A 17,500-nucleotide genomic window follows, 5' to 3' on the forward strand; every position below is an offset into this window, starting at 1 on the left:
GTGTGTGTGTGTGTGTGTGTGTGTGTGTGTGTGTGTGTGTGTGTGTGTGTGTGTGTGTGTGCGTGTGCGTGTGTGTGTGTGTGCGTGTGTTAGAGCTCCGCAGGGAAGTACGGAGTAGCATGTGGACCAAAGACACCAGCGTTCACAAACATGTATATGGACCTGAACAGCTGCTGGATGAAGAAGAAGACCTCTACAAGAAAACATGCACCACCTGTGGACATGAACTCACCTATGAGAAGATGTAGTGTCTCAAGGACCCCAGTTTGGTATACATTTGGGCCACAGACACCCATAACTACAGACCCTTAAAACTCATTGACCGCCATGGACATGTTTTGACATGGGTGGTGTGTTTTTAGTTTTTACACTAGATGGCGCTCTTCGCTAACCTATGAGCCACCATTTGACTTTCTGTGAAACAGTCTAGCAGGAAATCACGTGATCGAAAAAACGAAGCCAAAAAAACAGCCACCGTCCACTTCCATGTTTTGGGATATCTGGTAATGCCTTTATCTCGGCTTTCGTGTGTTGTTCCTCTCCATTTTTGGCCAGCATGCTATTTTCAATGGATGCTAACTAGAGAACCGAGAGTCGAAATGTAAAAAGAAAAAAAAAGAAATGCTGACTGGAGATGAAGTGCTCTATTTTTGTCCATGCTAAACCCCTTATCCCTAAACTACTTTTGAAAAACATTTTTGAATAGTTAAAATCATCGACTCACAACGTGTCGATGTAGATTGGCTATTTTAACTAATCCAAAATGTCATTCAAAATAGTAAAAAAAAGGGGGAAAGTTAGGGATAAGGGGTGGATGAAAATAGAGCCCTAATTAGTCAATTTGGTCCCCAACTATCGATTATTTAGCTGCGGATCCCGTGGAACCCCCTCAAGGACCCCTCGAGGACCACACACACACACACACACACACACACACGCACACACACACACACACACACACACTGGAAATAGTCATAATCGTGGCTGTGATTCCTCTACCTCAGCTGAAACAAGTTTTACGGGCTATTGTATTAACTCCTCATAGAGCCCGATCAATGTTTGTATCAGATGCCTTTCCCGATTTCGGAGAGTGCTAGACCACCTGATTAATTTTTGGCTGATATTATGTCAAATGGAGAAATCTTGAAATCATTTTGAAAACTTAGATTAGATTACATGTTCTATTTGAAAGGAAGAAAAGAAAAGAAAATATATCAAAACATCGCATGGATGCACCTGGGACGTATCCTCAGTGATGTATCCCAAGGTCATCGGGGTTTCGGGTCTCTCGAACATCATACCCCTCGCTCAGGTGACCCAACCGGGGTGATCAAGTCCTGACTTACGTCCCAGTAGCTACGCTCGATCAGTCCCATTAGGGAAAGACCAAGGCCACACAATCCGTTGGAACTACTCCAGAACTACTCTGCCAGGGCTCGGAGGTACGCTTCTGGCGCATGGAAGGACTAGGCTCCGGTCCCCTCCTACGTCTCACCAGGTCCACTCCTGCTCTCACCAGGCCCAGGACATGTGCGTTGCACCAGAGTCCCAGCACCAGACAGTTCATTCAGGAGTCAAATCATGAAGACAACATTGAACTATAATTATACAATGAACAAGCAAACAAGTAAATGTAAAATACACATACCTTTCCTCAGTGTTACTCAAGTGTGTAACGCTGAGGAAGGCAGACGCGCTGAAATTCATGAACTTCAGAGTGTGGATGTTTCTTCCTTATCGAAGAGGTTAACACTCATTACCTTAAGTGTAATGTCTAACAGTCCAATATTAATTCATGTAACAGTTGAAATGCTTAGATGTTCATGTGATTTTTAGACACATTTTCAAGTCTCATCAGACAGACGTGATGATGCATTATGATCTGGAATCATAGTGTGAGCTGTACAGATAATGACCCCCATCGACCATGTGTGGAGTTAATGCAAAGATGATGAAATGCAGTGTGTAAGTTGACATTATCACATTACTACATAAAACAAATGTACTGTATATTTGTATTTGTGTATGCAAACTGCATCGTGCTTGAATTATTGCACATGTAGAATGAAGTACCTTATTTGCTTCAAGAAATAGTTATTTTCTCTTTTTTGGCCGATTGTTTAAATACTTTATTAACATTTTGCTGAAAAAGCACAGAAAAGTACAGTTCAATACTAGGTCTGTTAAGAGGATGGCACCATGTACCTGTAAAAATACTTCCTTAATGTTAACATAGTCCACACTCAACACCAGAGGGAGTTCAACAAACTATGTGCCAACCCAGATCCGGCTCAAACAAGGGATTAAATTAATTTAGCTCTTATGCCACTAAAATGTAGAACACCCTACCAACAGCCTTTAAGAAATGTGAATCCCTTGACTCCTTCAAAACCGCTCTCAAAGAGCTCCTACGTACTGCTGCAATTTGATCACTGGCCCCCGTAAAAAATAAAATAAAAATAGTCATAGCCCCCACCCCCTTTTTCCCATACTGTACATGTTTATTCCTTTTTTTCTTAATATTATTTCCTGTTTTTTCATATAAGTGTATATCTGTACGTCTCTAAATGTTCTGATGAATTGAAAATGGAGGACCTTGATGTAAACACGTCTAGTGCTTTTTGGTTTCATCCTCAAAGTAGCGGTTTTTGTATTGACTTGTGCTTTCGTTTGAAATGTACCCATTCTACATACTGTGAAATAAAATTTTCAATCAATCCATTTTGTCAATTTGTGCAAAAGCAAGCTATAAAATAGAAAGTTGACAATCTTTACTCATTTCATCAGAAGTGATAAGTATTAGTTAATACTTTACAGTATAAGTATAAATATAATAATAGTACTAACATTGTCAACGGATAGACCTATGACTTATTGTTGATAGGCTACTGGTAATGAGTAGTTTTTAATTTAAGAACAAATTGGTTTTACTGTATCTCTACCCCTGCCACACTAACTGTCTGTTTCAACTATGGTCAACTGTCTCATTATTTAGGGAAAAATAAACAAAGGAAGCAACTTAAAAATTTAAATGTGACCACTAGATGGCAATGTCAGCCTTACATGCCCTATGATACTATGATATGAGTAGTTCTACTCGCTCACTGATAATCTAACATTCCAGGGACGCATTCCCTTTTCCATACATTTTATCTAATACATATTTTATATCTGCTGCTATTTAATATGTCATTATTTGCACAAGAGCGTAACACACTTACACACTTTTATGTATAGTGTATATTTAATAGTTTAATAGTTATTTTGATATTTGATAGTTTTACCAAATTAAAAACTGTAATTCTTCTTTATTTAAAATCGAACTGCAAACCATGAGAAGCTTGCGCAAAAACAAATGAACTGAAGTTGAAGTCGATTTTAAAAAAATCAAATAACTTTGGCATGTTCGTGCAGCTTTTATTGTGAAAGGTAAAAAAAAAAAAAAACCCGGAAATCCTGCAAACCATAACATCCGTTGTGGACTTCCATGTGGTTTGAACCGGCTGATGGAGTTTAACTGTCTGGTAAATGCATATTATTACACACTTTAATCAATATTAATGCAATTAAAATAGCCTCCGATAACTTGTTGTTGTAGGCCTACTCTGAATACATAAATCATACATTGTTTATTAGCACACACACCTTTCTATAAAGATGCTCTATACTAGTGGAGACAGACAGAGCATCGAGTAGGTGCTGATCTGGGGTCCTCTGCAAGGTATGTGCACCTTTATAGCACTACTAGCCCTAAAATGGCATAGATTTACATAGATTTAATTTATTCCTACATGTAGGCCTATGTAATGACAATGACATGATACATATTTTTAGTATTTATAATAAAGCTGGCACATTGTACATTGTATAATATTTATTTCTGAAATGTTATGGAATAGAAGTAGTATTAAGACAAAAGACAAGTAACATCAGCTAAAAATGTGAGTGCAGTACTACAGTAGATATAGGCTACTGTACTTTTCACCACTGTCCAGAAACTAGCCCCAGTATGTTCCCTCAGCACTACGCTCATTCTGTAGCGCCGAGCTACAGAATGAGCGTAGGGAGAGGGCACATATGGGGCTATCCAGAAACCAGAATACCACTATGCTACAACAACTATTATGTCTACTAAAGGAACAGTAGGCTAGCCGCTATTGTCAACATAATGTATGTCTGTCTGAGCACCTCTAAGCATTGTTTGTTTGTCACATAATGTTGGCAGAAACCTCTTATCTCCATATTCAAACTTTTTACTTGATCATACTACAGTGTCACAAAAGCATCAGAAGTAGCAGATCCACAATCCATCAACTTGTAGATCTGCTATTTGCTATTTCAGAATTTGAATCCTGAACCATTAACCGTTTTGGACATTATGAGGTTTTCCACCCGACAGAAACGATAATTGAGAATGTAATTTGAGACGTCTTCTTCTTTGATCCAGCGGATCTTTCAGGGCGACTATGGAACCGGCATCATGCTACGGCATGAAAAGAAAGGAGAGCATGTCCACAACATCGCAAGAAAACACCAAGAAGCTGAAGACCGAGCCGAACGGCAGCGGTCTGGTTGAATGTGAACGTCCTCAGCCCTCCCCGAGGATCTCTGTGCAGTTCGGCTGCGTCCAGGAGCCCATGACACTGATGGATCTAACAGAGCTGCTGCAGTTTGCAGCACTGGGGAGAGTCTTTGGCTTGGAAAAACCCAGGTAGGAATCGTAAAGGCTCATACTGTACATAGTCTGGATTTACGGTGGTGAGGTGCCCACCGAACTACAACATGACGTCAATGAGCCGCAGTGAAGAGCAAACCACCGCCACCGCCCCAGCCCTTCTCTCTGTTTTTATTCATCACCGCTCAACGTTATTTCAGTTCCGGTGGTCACCTACCACCGGAGCGGTGGTCACCTCACCACCGAAAATCCAGACTATGAATGAGCCTTTAGGCTCCCAAAACTATATATATATATTTTTTCAAATATATTTTTCTTTGGCTTTTTGCCTTTCTGGATAGATTTACAGTAGGTTGACAGGAAACAGGGAGAGAGATGGGGAGAGGACACGCAGCAAGGGTCGTTGGGATCGGGACTCGAACTCGCGACACGCTGTCAGGCTGGATTATCAGCCTAGGTGCCCGGACCGCTAGACCGGCCTGGGCCCCCCAAAACTATTTTTGCTTGGCGATTGATCTATCTAAGTATTTTTCTATTAATTGAATAATCTAGGATTTTGTTTTTAATATATATCGACAAATTCAGAATTGGTTGTCTTATCCACTATACCAGAAGCCAACCCACATTCTAAAATCATTTCTAGGGCTTTTTACAATTTGACAAATCATCACAACAAATTCAAATTATTTAGGCTATTTTCTTCATTTTTGTTAGTAAAATGTATTCGTTTTTATAATAGATTTTAATGGATTAATTCAATTAACTGTTGCACTCCTCAATGTCTTTGTGTGTGTGTGTGTGTGTGTGTGTGCACGCGTGTGTGCGTGTCAGCTGGTGTCGTCTGAGTCACCAAAGGAGGCTGAAAGGTGTTAACGTTGTGGTTGTCGACGGCCTGACACAGAGCGACTTCTACAAACACTATGTTACTTTTCGCCACCTGAGAGCCAACTACAGCACTGTAAGTGACGCTGTTTGCAAAGTTTTAATATCACCACCTGATATTAAATTGGCAGTTTTCAATGTAATGGGTCCCGGGACCCAGGGGTGGTCTTTTAGATGGGTCCCATGGACATTGTATGAGACGTTAGGAGTATATTTTGTCATTTTTACAAATTGCAGCATTTAACTCGTTATAATATGGTTATAATATGGTTATAATATGGTTATATTCATGTAGAAAATGTATCTGAAAGAAATAAACACAATTCTAAATCTGACAACAAAGTGCAAAGTATATGCAAGTATAAAGTAATGGCACCAAATTACAGTACAGTGCTGAGTACAGTAGTGCGTCCATGGGACCCCCAGAAAGGTGCACGGATGGGTCCATTATCAATAATCTGCGTTATGGGATGCAAAATGCACCCTATTAGCATCACTGCGTAGGTATCGGCAGTTATGCGACCAATGTGTACCAATTTGTAACCTATTTACAAGACGAAATGTAAATCTACAAGAACAAGTTGTGAGCTTGTAAATCGGCTATTTTAGAATTTTCTAAAACACCTTTTTCATAAAATAAATTTCAAAACATCCATGGGCTCATTGATAATCAGACCCTAAAATCTGGCATTGGTCGAGCTCTAGTCATGTGACCATATCTGAAAACACAGGCATAGTGCCTGCATGTTCACATGCTTCACAAGCAGGTTATAGGAGATGCTTTTCTTTCCTCCGCATTTTTCAGTCAATGTTCTTCTTTGTTTTTGTTTTTTTTGTTTCTATTTATGTTTCAGAGGCTCAGCTTCACTCCAGTGTCCACCAACCTAGCGTCTGGAATCTTCACCTGTGAAGTGCCTGAATTGGACACTTTACCCGGGAAAAGCAGCCAGGAAAGCAGCCACCCCTATCAAGGTGGGATGAAAGGGCATCTCTGAGTCATGTGTTTTAATTGTGTGGGTCTATTAGGGTCGACAAAAAAAAAGATACAAAAAATAAATAGAATGAGTTGACACTCTGTTTTCTCCTGGTACAAAACTCTAATTTCTCGTTTAGAGCATTGTGTTGGTGTCAGGGATACTGCCGTAGCCTGGTTTGCTTCCTATCTAACTGAGAGATGCTTCTCTGTAAAATTTGGAGATTTTGTATCATCCTCGACCCCCCTGTCTTCTGGAGTCCCCCAGGGCTCGATCCTGGGGTCCAATACTTTTCTCCTTATATCTTCTCCCCCTTGGTTTAATTTTTAAGAAGCATGGTATCTCTTATCACCTCTATGCGGGTGACTCTCAAATCTACATGCCCCTTAAAAAAGATAACAACAGCGCCCTGACCCCTCTCCTCGACTGTCTAATAGGGTGCATTTTGCATCCCAAAATGACATTAAGGCTCTTAATTTCTTAAGTGTTAACGAGAGTAAAACCGAAGTCATAGTGTTTGGGCCTAGTGGTCCTGGCTCTGTTCCCACCGTCCTGGGTTCCCTGCAGCCTTACGTCAAACCTGTTGTCTCCAACCTTGGCGTCAAATTTGACAGCGCACTTAAACTGGATAAACAGGTTAATGCCGTGGTCAGATCCAGCTTTTACCACCTGAGTCTGTGCTCTCCTTTAAGGATTTTGAGCGTGTTATCCACGCATTCATTTCCACGCGTCTGGATTATTGCAATGCGCTCTATGTTGGCTTAAACCAAGCCTCCATGGCCCGACTTCAGTTGGTCCAAAATGCCGTGGCAGGCCTCTTAACAGGAACTCGCAGGCACGACCACATCACACCCTGGCGTCACTCCACTGGCTCCCTGTGCGCTTCAGAATTGATTTTAAATTTGTATTGTTTGATTTTAAATCACTGAATGGCTTGGCAGTTGGCACCCCAGTATCTGTCAGAACTTATTGAGGTGTTTAATCCCCCAAGGTCACTGCGGTCTGCGGGCCAGTTAAATCTTAAGGTAAAAAAGAAGACCCGCTTAAAAACCAGAGGTGACCTAGCCTTTTCCGTCGTAGCCCACTCACTATGGAACGCGCTCCCCCCCACGTCAAACTGGCCCCGTCCATTGAGACTTTTAAATCACGTCTCAAAACCCACCTTTACACCTTGGCTTTTAACTCCAGTTGAGTGTCTCGATGGTCCATGTTTTGGTTTGTTTCACTGTCTGCTGATGCTGCTGCGTCTGGGATATTTCAGTGATGTGTCTTTGTTTGTGTTGTGTTTTACTATGTGTTTTTCTTGCTGCTGCTTTTCTGTGCCTTAGCTATAGTGGATTTAGTTTTTACTTACCTGTACAGCACTTTGTTAACCTTGCGTTGTAACATGTGCTATATAAATTAAGTGGATTGGATTGGATTGGATTGGTACCTCCGGTGTCCTTCTGATTTATGTATGCTTTCAGCCAGCATTTATATTTATCTGGAACTGCCAGTCTGGCAGTGCATAACTGTAGTCCTGGGTTTCCAGAACGTGGCATTCCTGTTATGTATGTATGGTTACCTCCATCGTTTCCTTTTGGGGTACATTTTCCTTTGTTGATTGGTTCAGCAGCAATCACTCAGATCAGAATCAAGCCAGTAAAATGAAGCTATGGGATAATGAACCGGACCATGAAACAAGTATTCCACCTTCTGGAATGCCAGGACTATAGTTCTATACAAAGTGCCATTTTCCTGCCCCAACTCTCCAACTAGTACACTGCATTTGGAAATGGACGACTTTCAGTTGAGTGTGTGTGTGTGGCAGATCAACTCATGTAGAGAGCGACGGGGGTGTGTGTGTGTGTGTGTGTGTGTGCATGTATGTATGTATGTATGTATGTGTTTAGCGTACTGATTAAATGTGTGCTCTGCTGCAGCGGTGGCCTGGCACCCAGTAACCAGGAAGTTTGGAACAAAGACCAGGGGGCTGACAGCCTACACTCTGACAGAGGAGGAGATGATCAAGAAACGCTTCCCTGTCAAAGGTGAGTCTCTGGCTGCCTCTCTGCCTCTGTTTGTCTCTCTCCCTTAACCACTTTCAACCTGGTGTCCTCAGAAGTTTCAAGAATCAAAACAATTGGGAAAATACCAGATCTACAAGCTCACAACACATTGTGATGCAACACGTTGTGAATTAATGCATGTCTTTATTGCAGACTCATGGTCCAGAGAAATAACTCATGCTATTATAGAAACGTAAAGAAAATAGCCGAGCTTGTAGCTCATCTATTTTTGCTATTCACTGTACGACAAAGCATTTATAGGGCTTTAAGCTGCAATCCGTGAATTTCATGGCCTACCCAAGACTCGAACCCTGGTCCCCCACATGAACACCGAAATGTCTACCACTGAGCTAACAGAGCCTGCCTATTTGCTCAGGGGAGAATTTACATTTTGATCTCCAGTCGGTACCACTTGTCAACCAGTAGTGGTCCTACCTGACCATACAATATGCATTTCTCAATAGAAGAACACGGGAGACTAAATACAACCACTGAGTTGTGTTGGCTATATTGTATTAATATGATACTATACCAGTGGTTTTCAGCCTTTTTCACAACAAGATCCATTATTTATTCAGCATTTCAGCCATGGATAAGAGATTGGAGATGAGATTTAGCCTCTGAATCAGGCCCCCAAAATATTTTGTTGTCGTTGAATAAGATTTTGTCCACATATGCTGTATTGATGTGGTACCATAGGAGAGATAACAGGCAAACATTGATCAAAATAACAATTTTTCTACCTTCTCTAATTGTGTAGATTTCTTGTAAATGAATAACTAATGCAGATGTTTAACAATAATTCAACTCTTGAGAACGTAAAATGAAACAGTCAAGAGTTAAAGATCTAATAAGGGTCCATTTGGTTACCAACTCTCCATCATTTTGCTGGGGACCACCTGGAACCCCATCAAGGACCACTGGTGGTCCCCGGACCACTGTACTGTTATACTATACTAGTCTATACAGATTGGTTAAAGTAACATTGTATTCACTCAAAGAAAGTTGTGGATTGCACCTTTAAGTGGTTTTTCTCTCGGTCTATCTGATTCTGATCTCTCCATGCAGGTGGAAGAAGGAGATTAGAACAATTTGAAAGTAGAAAGCATAATCTCATGAGCGTCTCTCCCTCTTTCCCCCGCTCCTCTCCCCACTTTCATCCCATTTTATGTGTCAGGCTTGCCAGGCTTCGAGGGCTTTGCCTGTACGGGCGGGGCCGAACGGGTCACAGACAGCAGTCCACTGTACGGACTCGACTGTGAGATGGTGAGGTGTGCTCCACGCTCAGTTATAGCTAGACCAATATATCTGCCATTATTTGACCTTTTTGACGACATCGTATCAGCAATTATTCAGGCTATTTGTCCAGTGACTTTCAATGTTGACATTGCTAAAAAGACAAACTTTAATAGGTCTATAAAAAGTTTTGTGTTTTGTTTGCTTATAAGTTGATTGTTAATAATTTGTAATCAAAGTTTTTCTCCATTTTGCACGTTTTACTAAATATCGTTCAAAACATTTTGGTGGTCTAGGAATTCTAGATCGTGATCGGACATAAAAATGTGTCCGCGCTCTAGTTTTCCTTTCAATCCACGCTGTGTGATTATGTTTTGTGTTTTCCAAACCGTTGATTACAAATGTGCGTGTGTTCCAGTGTCTCACGGTGAAGGGGTACGAGCTGACACGCGTCTCCCTGGTGGGAAGCGATGGGAGATGCTTGCTCGACGATCTGGTCAAACCTCAAAACCCTATCCTCAACTACCTCACCAGGTACACACACGCACACGCACACGCACACACACATAGACAGAAACACACAGACACCGAAATTGGAACCCCCGACAGAGCAATAATGGTGTGGCAAAGTTAACTTTTTGTTGTTGGCACAAGCATAGATAATCACACACATAAGGACACACAAACAGAATCACATACAGGCACAAGCATAGTGACAATCACACACATAAGGACACACAAACAGAATCACATACAGGCACAAGCATAGTGACAATCACACACATAAGGACACACAAACAGAATCACATACAGGCACAAGCATAGTGACAATCACACTCACAAGAACATACAGTACATGTACACTCTCATCCACAGTGATAGATGATCATATTCATCATAAGCCTAATGTTGACAGATAAGGGCAGTCTGGGTGCTAATGTTCATGTATCTACTACCGATAGTTTCTCTGGCATCACCGCAGCCATGCTGCGACCAATCACCACCACCCTGAGGGAGGTCCAAGCCAAGATCATAGAGTTGTTGCCGCCGGACGCGGTTCTGGTGGGCCATTCGCTTGAAAACGACCTGGTGGCTCTCAAGGTGAGTGACTGGAACAAGCTTCTAGCGCTGGGCAATTAACTGAAAATATACAGTATCCAAAGCCTGGTTCTTAGAAACAATATATTGATAGAGAAGCAGTTAATAAAAATACGCTATTGTTTTATTTTCTTTATATCAATGATTTGTTGATAATGACACAAAACATTTCTGGTAGATTTGTTTTTATTATCGATTCAATCGATTAGTCTTATTAACCACTTAACCCTGTATTAAGTTGTTGTACAATGGTGCCGTACAAAAATAGCCAATCTACTAGCGCACTATTTCAACTATTAAAAAAAACATTGTTCATGAATTGTTATCGAGAGACAAACTCTTGGTCTGCCGAGTTGGAGATCGGGGTTTGATTCCAGCTTGGTGCTCTAAACGTTACATTGGTGTCGGAAGTGGCCGAGGACTGCTGAAGCATGCCCTTGCATGAGGGACGTATGGGACTGCTGAAGCGTGCCCTTGCATGAGGGACGTATGGTTAGGGCGTGCTTCAGAAAGGAGGGGGTAGTGTAACGACGCTGCAAAAGACCCGGCCGTAAGTTGCTCCTCCAAGGGAGCTAGCTCTCTTGGCGTGGCTTGTTGTCTGCCGGTCTGCCGAGTTGGAGATCGGGGTTCGATTATAGCTCGTTGTGCAATATAATACGTTCAAATATGTTTTATTATTTATTTTAGCTTGATTACAAATGTTATTTAGATAGCATTTTGTGTAGACCAGTGATTCCATGTGTTGTTTTAGGATTTTGTGACTGCCACAAGTGATTATTGCAGTATATACAACTGTAATTATCAGTTTTCCTCAGGCCTGGAAAATGCCAACCCTTATCCCAGCGCCTAAAACTGCACATGCAAAATCACTTAACTAAAGATTTTGGACCAATCGGCTCTCACTCCTCTTGTAAGCAAATGCGTGGACCGTTTAGTGAGTAAGGAACTTACATCGCAATTTGCAAATCGAATTAATTTCATAGACTCCATGCAGTTTGCTTATAGCAGTTTGTAGAGTGTGGTCTGGGCCTCTGGGGAACTCCAGGGAAGCTTGGGGGGTTCCAAAGCGTCCTCAGCAAAATAAGGAGCAGTTTAACCACTTTAGCCCTATACTAAGCTCACAACGCAACGCGTCGCCATGCACTCATGAAGTATGCTGATGACATGGCCTTGGCTGCCAGGAAGTTTTCAGACCCTCTTACACTGAGCACATCGACCACTTTGATTTCCTTGACCTTTAGTGTCAGTAAGACCGAAGAACTGTGTGTGGTTGATAGGACAGGAGCAGATGGCACTGGGTCCATCTTCAGGTATCAGGATCAAAGTGCAGTAGCACACATCCCACCTCTTGTTGACCTCTTGTTCTTGAAAGTGAGGTGCTTTAAGGCTAGTAAACACTGCCTCGGATACAAAGAAATGCACCTTCAGGACATACATGTACTATAACACAATCGCTCTGTTACAAAAAAGGCAATTCAGCTCTATAATGAGTCTGACCCACCCCTTCATCCATCATTTGAGCTGCTACCATCAGGCAGGAGGTCTAGGGTCAGTGTTCTGCAAGAGAAATAAGCAACTAGTACTATGGAAACAAGCCCAAACGAAACGACTAGTCCAGATGGTGGACAATGACATTAATCTGGGGATCCTTCACATGAAAATGATTGAGAACCAGTGGTTTAAACCTTTAGGAAGCAAGCCCTCCCCCTTTACAGAAAACCAAGTCAAACGTCTTTAATAAGCGGACATGGCAACACTGCTTAGGGTCCCACTATGAGAAAAGAAGAACTTATTTGTGCTGTGGATATTTTTGAACTAAAACATGATAAAATAAACCCCTCACCTAACTCCCACAGCCCATGATCACTGTTGCTAGGGGAAACATTTGTGTATTGTATAGCATTTTATGCAATTTATGTATCAGTTGCCAGAGTTCCAAAGTCAAATATCCATTTCATGTCAAAATGTAATGGATAGTGAAGTTTTCTTTGTTCTTTCATGAACTATTATGTATTGTGAATGTGAGCTTGTAGACATAGAAGGGTCAGATACACTCTTGTAACCGTCATTGTGTTGTGCTGCTCCTCTCTTAGCTCATCCATCCTCATGTCATCGACACCTCACTGCTCTACAGGAAAGAGTTTGGACAGAAATTTAGACTCAAGGTCCTGGCTGACATCATTCTTCAGTAAGATCCCAGGCTCCATTTCTCTCCCTCTACCCCCAACACACACACACACACACACACCCACACCCACACACACAGGCGACAGTGGCTCAGGAGGTAGAGTGGCTGATTTGGAACCTGAAGGTTTCCAGTTCGATTCCGCGCTCGCTCAGAGTTACTGTCAAAGTGTCCTTGAGCAAGACACTGAACCTTGCTTACTTTACCTTACCAATTGCTCCCGATGAGCAGGTTGGTGCCTTGCATGGTTTCCTCCGCCATCAGTGTATGAATGTGTGTGTGTGGGCGCCTTGGATAAAAGGCGCTATTGTAAATGCACCATTTACCAAGTAATTGTTTACGACATGGCTCTGCAGGAGTCTAGCCATCTAATAAGTCTGTTTGTCTCTCTGTGTGTCCGGAGCCAATCTCACAAACCACTGGACCGGGCGCCACATTTCTTTGCCAGCAGGCCACAGAATTACTAATCATTTTTCATGTCATATGCTGTTGGGCAGAAACATGTATCTTCATGTTACAACTTTTAATGTTTTTAACGGCCAGATACAATTATGTTGAACATAATAATGTCCACACTGGAGCCTCGCCGGCCCCATGTGGATGCCGACTCTTGTGAGTCTTGCCGAGCTCCAAGATTGGATTTGAACCCCTTGTGCCACACAACTCTCTTTGTTGCTGTCGGGCAGAAACCTTGTATGTCCAAAACCGTTAATAAGAACCTGACCCGTGTTCCAGTGGATCCAATGTAGTTATTATTTAGTCACAAGCTCTTGTTAATACTTTTCATTAAATAAGAGCTTGTTAAATATTCATATAAGACTTCAAGTAGACTTGAAGAAGACTTCCAGGACAAAACGTCATTGCTTGTGTGCTGCAGTTGGGAATTAAGTTTGGAGCATTTTAGCCCTTCTATCGTCTATTATTTTGCAGCCCCTGCAGTTCTTCGTCTTTGTCTATAAAACAGCAGAACTTACTGTACTTCCAAAGTACTGAGAATGGCCTACAGTGATGATGTGTGTGTCCATTCTCCCATCCCTGGGCCTACAGTGTTGATGTGTGTGTCCATTCTCCCATCCCTGCCTCAGGAGGCAGATTCAGAGTGATGAGAGGATAGGTCACGACCCCACGGAGGACGCTGTGGCAGCCCTTGAGCTGGCGCAATATTTTATTAAAACAGGACCTCAACAGGTAAATCTAGCTCTGTCCACACACACACACACACACACACACACACACACACACACACACACACACACACACACACACACACACACACACACACTAATGGCTATAGCAGACGCATACAAACTCTTTTCGCCATCGGAATGGACTTGCCGAACTGAAGAAAGTTTTCTATTACCATATTCTGCCTGAATCTCTGCTGTTTACTTTCATCAAGCGCTGACTCACTCCGATATGCTTTGACATGCGGTAATTTGCTCCGAGATGTTGGCATTTCTGGGACAGACACAGTATGTCATGCGTGTATTATCTCGCCCCCCTCAAGCACATTGCCATCTGCTTGTGTCGTGTGTGTTGTGTAATGTATTAAAGCGACATTTCACCGCTGGAAGAAACTGCAGTCACTCAATATTAATAGTATTTGTAGTAGATAACAGTAGCACAATTAAAAATTTGCACCCTATGGCCAGACAAATAATGAATTCTGGGGTTTGACCAGAGTAATTTAGTATGAGAGTGGGCGTGGCGACACTAGCGTTGACTCCCATTGTAACAATGGAATGCGGAAGTGCTCATTCTATCTCCACGGGGTAGTTCCAGCCATAGGAGCAATGTTTGGAACTATGGCCCATAGGCACCCGCTTTGCGGCGAGATCAAAGCGTGTCGCTACTCTCCTACTCTACACTCTGGGTTTGACTGAATTGCTGAATTCCTACAATGCCCATAATGCTTTAGTGCACTTCCCCTCCTTGTGGAGAGGCGGAGGCTGCATGGAGGTGTGACTTTGTAGTCCAGGAAGTGAGACCACTTTTTCATGACAGGTTTTTGCTCATGAACATGGCGTCATGACTACAAAAAAAACAGGAAAGTGTTTCTTGTGTCCTAAACATCATTGACTCTATCTCTACCGCTAGCTGTTAGCATAAACCCCAGTTCCCAGTGCCAGCCCTTTCACTTTGTTCACTTTGCCCGCCCCCCCCCCCCCCCCCCCCCCCACACACTCGCTACATACACTCGCTACATATTGGCACACACTGTTTACCTTTCGTCAGAAGCTTTTACATGGCGGCAGCGCCGCGGTACAAAGGCACAAATTAAATCCGAAATGTGGATGGCAGAAAATCCACCAAGGAAAGCGATCCTGGAGTCCGATTTATAGAGGTTTGAAAATCCTCCTTTCAACTGGTTTGCACTGAGATTATATTTGCAATCCCATAGTTGGAACGGTGGGGCGTTGCTATTGGAACCAGACCAATGTTAAATCTTCCCTCGGCCTCAACCATTATATAGATGGAGTATACGTTGTCATTGGGGTACATATATTTAAAGTTAAAATAAGCTCTGGTTGCAAAAGGGGTGAAGTGGCCCTTTAATGTCTATTGACACAGACGAGACGAGTGCTCTGATTGTGTGGTGCCAGTGTGGACGACGGGCAATAAGGGATAATGCAGATGGCATGTTGGCTCAGTACAAACGCCCCCCCCCCCCCCCCCTTTGGGCATAAAATGTCATCTTCTGTTTTGACTGGCAGGTTTTGGAGCGCCATCTGGAGGAGTTATGGGGAATCTGTCTGACCGTTGCCAATGAGGATGCTGACAGTGCCTCCACACCCACACAACTGCCACACAGTAACAGGTATGGTCTCTCTCCAGCAGTGATTATCAATCTTTTTTGGTCATTTCAAGGAAAATCGACTAGATATCATATAAGCAGATTCATCGCCTTGATATCATAAAACCATGCTAGTTGTATGTTGTCATAGCAAACATCACCAATAGCACCCAGCTGCGGTCCCACAGGCATTCACACCCATGAGCCCAGGTACTTGAAGTCCTTGACTTCCTTCAGAAAAATATCTTTAGCCCGTAAACAAATGCAAAAGAAGGTTATTCTGGCAACAATTTCATCTTTGGGCAAGCAAAGTTGGCATTGTATCCAAGTAGGAAACAAAAACATTGAATTTAGTTACTATGGAAAAAATGGGATACTTGGATGTGTAAAAAATATATGGGACAAGGTGTACCTTTTTCTGTAAAATGTATGGGAATGACATTTGTAGATCTGCTGTGATCTGCTGTGTCGTTGTATTGCAGTCTGATTGATTGTTGGAATGAAACAATGTAGCAAACATTCTTATGGATAAATTAGTTGTTAAAAATATAATTAAAATCTCTCTCCCCTCTCAGGTTTGCGGATGTGTTGCGGAGGTGTGGACAGTCGGTAGCCTACCTGGGGAAGCGTGCTGACGTCAGCTTAGCTCTGGCCAATCAGCAGTGGCACAGCTCTGACAGAGAGGTGAGTTGTATTTAGGTAATCATATTACGCCCACATGCACCCTGTCCTCTCTCTCTTTCTCTGGTCTTGTTAGTAGGTTGCGGGTAAACTGCTGATAACTTACCCAGTGCTGTGTTCTGTCCACATATGGTACCTTTTTGCTTTACTTACAGTATTATGCAGCGAAAATCTAATCACTGATGTTATGTAAAAGCTCCTGTTGTGAGCTTGTAGGACTGCTATTTCTGGCTTGCGTCACCATTGTCCGCCCAAGTATACAATGTTATTCAATGTGACCACTAGGTGGCCATATCAACCTATTTTACATTTGGTACATTGACTGTTTAGAGCACTGGTTCTCAAACCTTTTCATGTTTCTGTGGCAGCCCTTGAGCTGGCGCAATATTGTATTAAAACAGGACCTCAACAGGTAAATGTAGCTCTGTCCACGCATGCACGCACGCACGCACGCACGCACGCACGCACGCACGCACGCACGCACGCACGCACGGACGCACGCACGCACGCACGCACGCACGCACGCACGCACGCACGGACGCACGCACGCACGCACGCACGCACACACACGCACTGCAATACACATAGTTGCAAGCCCAACTGTGTTTGCATTTTGGCACACTGTTGAAACATGTACAATCTTTGTTAAGTAGCCTGAATGACACCAATCACATCATCATGAATGGAATGTTTTTGTATATTTCTGGTAAATTAATTTAACCCATTGCAAGCAGTGCACGTGCCAGAAGAATGTGGCCTGAGGAAGAAAAATCACACCTGTGAGGGGCGCTAATATATTAAAATCTAACTCATGTTGATTAGGTGATGTTTAATGGTGATGTAAAACAAACAAACGATGCCAACACAAACATTAAACGCCATTAACAATAAAGAAACAATATGATATAAACAACACATTATGACATA

The 17,500-nt window shown here is 42.5% G+C and overlaps 2 protein-coding genes across 4 annotated transcripts in view; both read left to right on the forward strand.

Moving 5' to 3' along the window:
• xpa (xeroderma pigmentosum, complementation group A) overlaps window positions 1–2,718 on the forward strand; it is a 6,661-nt gene extending 3,943 nt beyond the window's left edge. The window contains exons 5-6 of one of the 2 annotated variants that reach the window (XR_013789897.1): window positions 94–361; window positions 434–2,718. Coding sequence is in view for 1 of the 2 variants with exons in the window: in XM_079499832.1 (XP_079355958.1) it covers window positions 94–248 (155 nt within the window). In the remaining variant the exon portion in view is untranslated. Of the gene's footprint in view, window positions 1–93 lie in introns of both variants that reach the window. The other variant, XM_079499832.1, reaches the window with a different exon arrangement.
• Window positions 2,719–3,436: 718 nt separating this feature from the next.
• Window positions 3,437–17,500, forward strand: part of rexo5 (RNA exonuclease 5) — a 26,278-nt gene continuing 12,214 nt past the window's right edge. Inside the window, exons 1-12 of one of the 2 annotated variants that reach the window (XM_079498226.1) lie at window positions 3,437–3,524; window positions 4,448–4,711; window positions 5,507–5,633; window positions 6,412–6,529; window positions 8,454–8,561; window positions 9,757–9,845; window positions 10,234–10,349; window positions 10,778–10,916; window positions 13,007–13,101; window positions 14,184–14,286; window positions 15,813–15,916; window positions 16,468–16,576. In XM_079498226.1, coding sequence (XP_079354352.1) covers window positions 4,467–4,711; window positions 5,507–5,633; window positions 6,412–6,529; window positions 8,454–8,561; window positions 9,757–9,845; window positions 10,234–10,349; window positions 10,778–10,916; window positions 13,007–13,101; window positions 14,184–14,286; window positions 15,813–15,916; window positions 16,468–16,576 — 1,353 coding nt within the window. In that variant the 5' untranslated portion in view covers window positions 3,437–3,524; window positions 4,448–4,466. The other variant, XM_079498225.1, reaches the window with a different exon arrangement.

This window comes from Electrona antarctica, assembly GCF_951216825.1.
Source record: "Electrona antarctica genome assembly, chromosome: 4".
Classification (NCBI taxonomy): domain Eukaryota; kingdom Metazoa; phylum Chordata; class Actinopteri; order Myctophiformes; family Myctophidae; genus Electrona; species Electrona antarctica.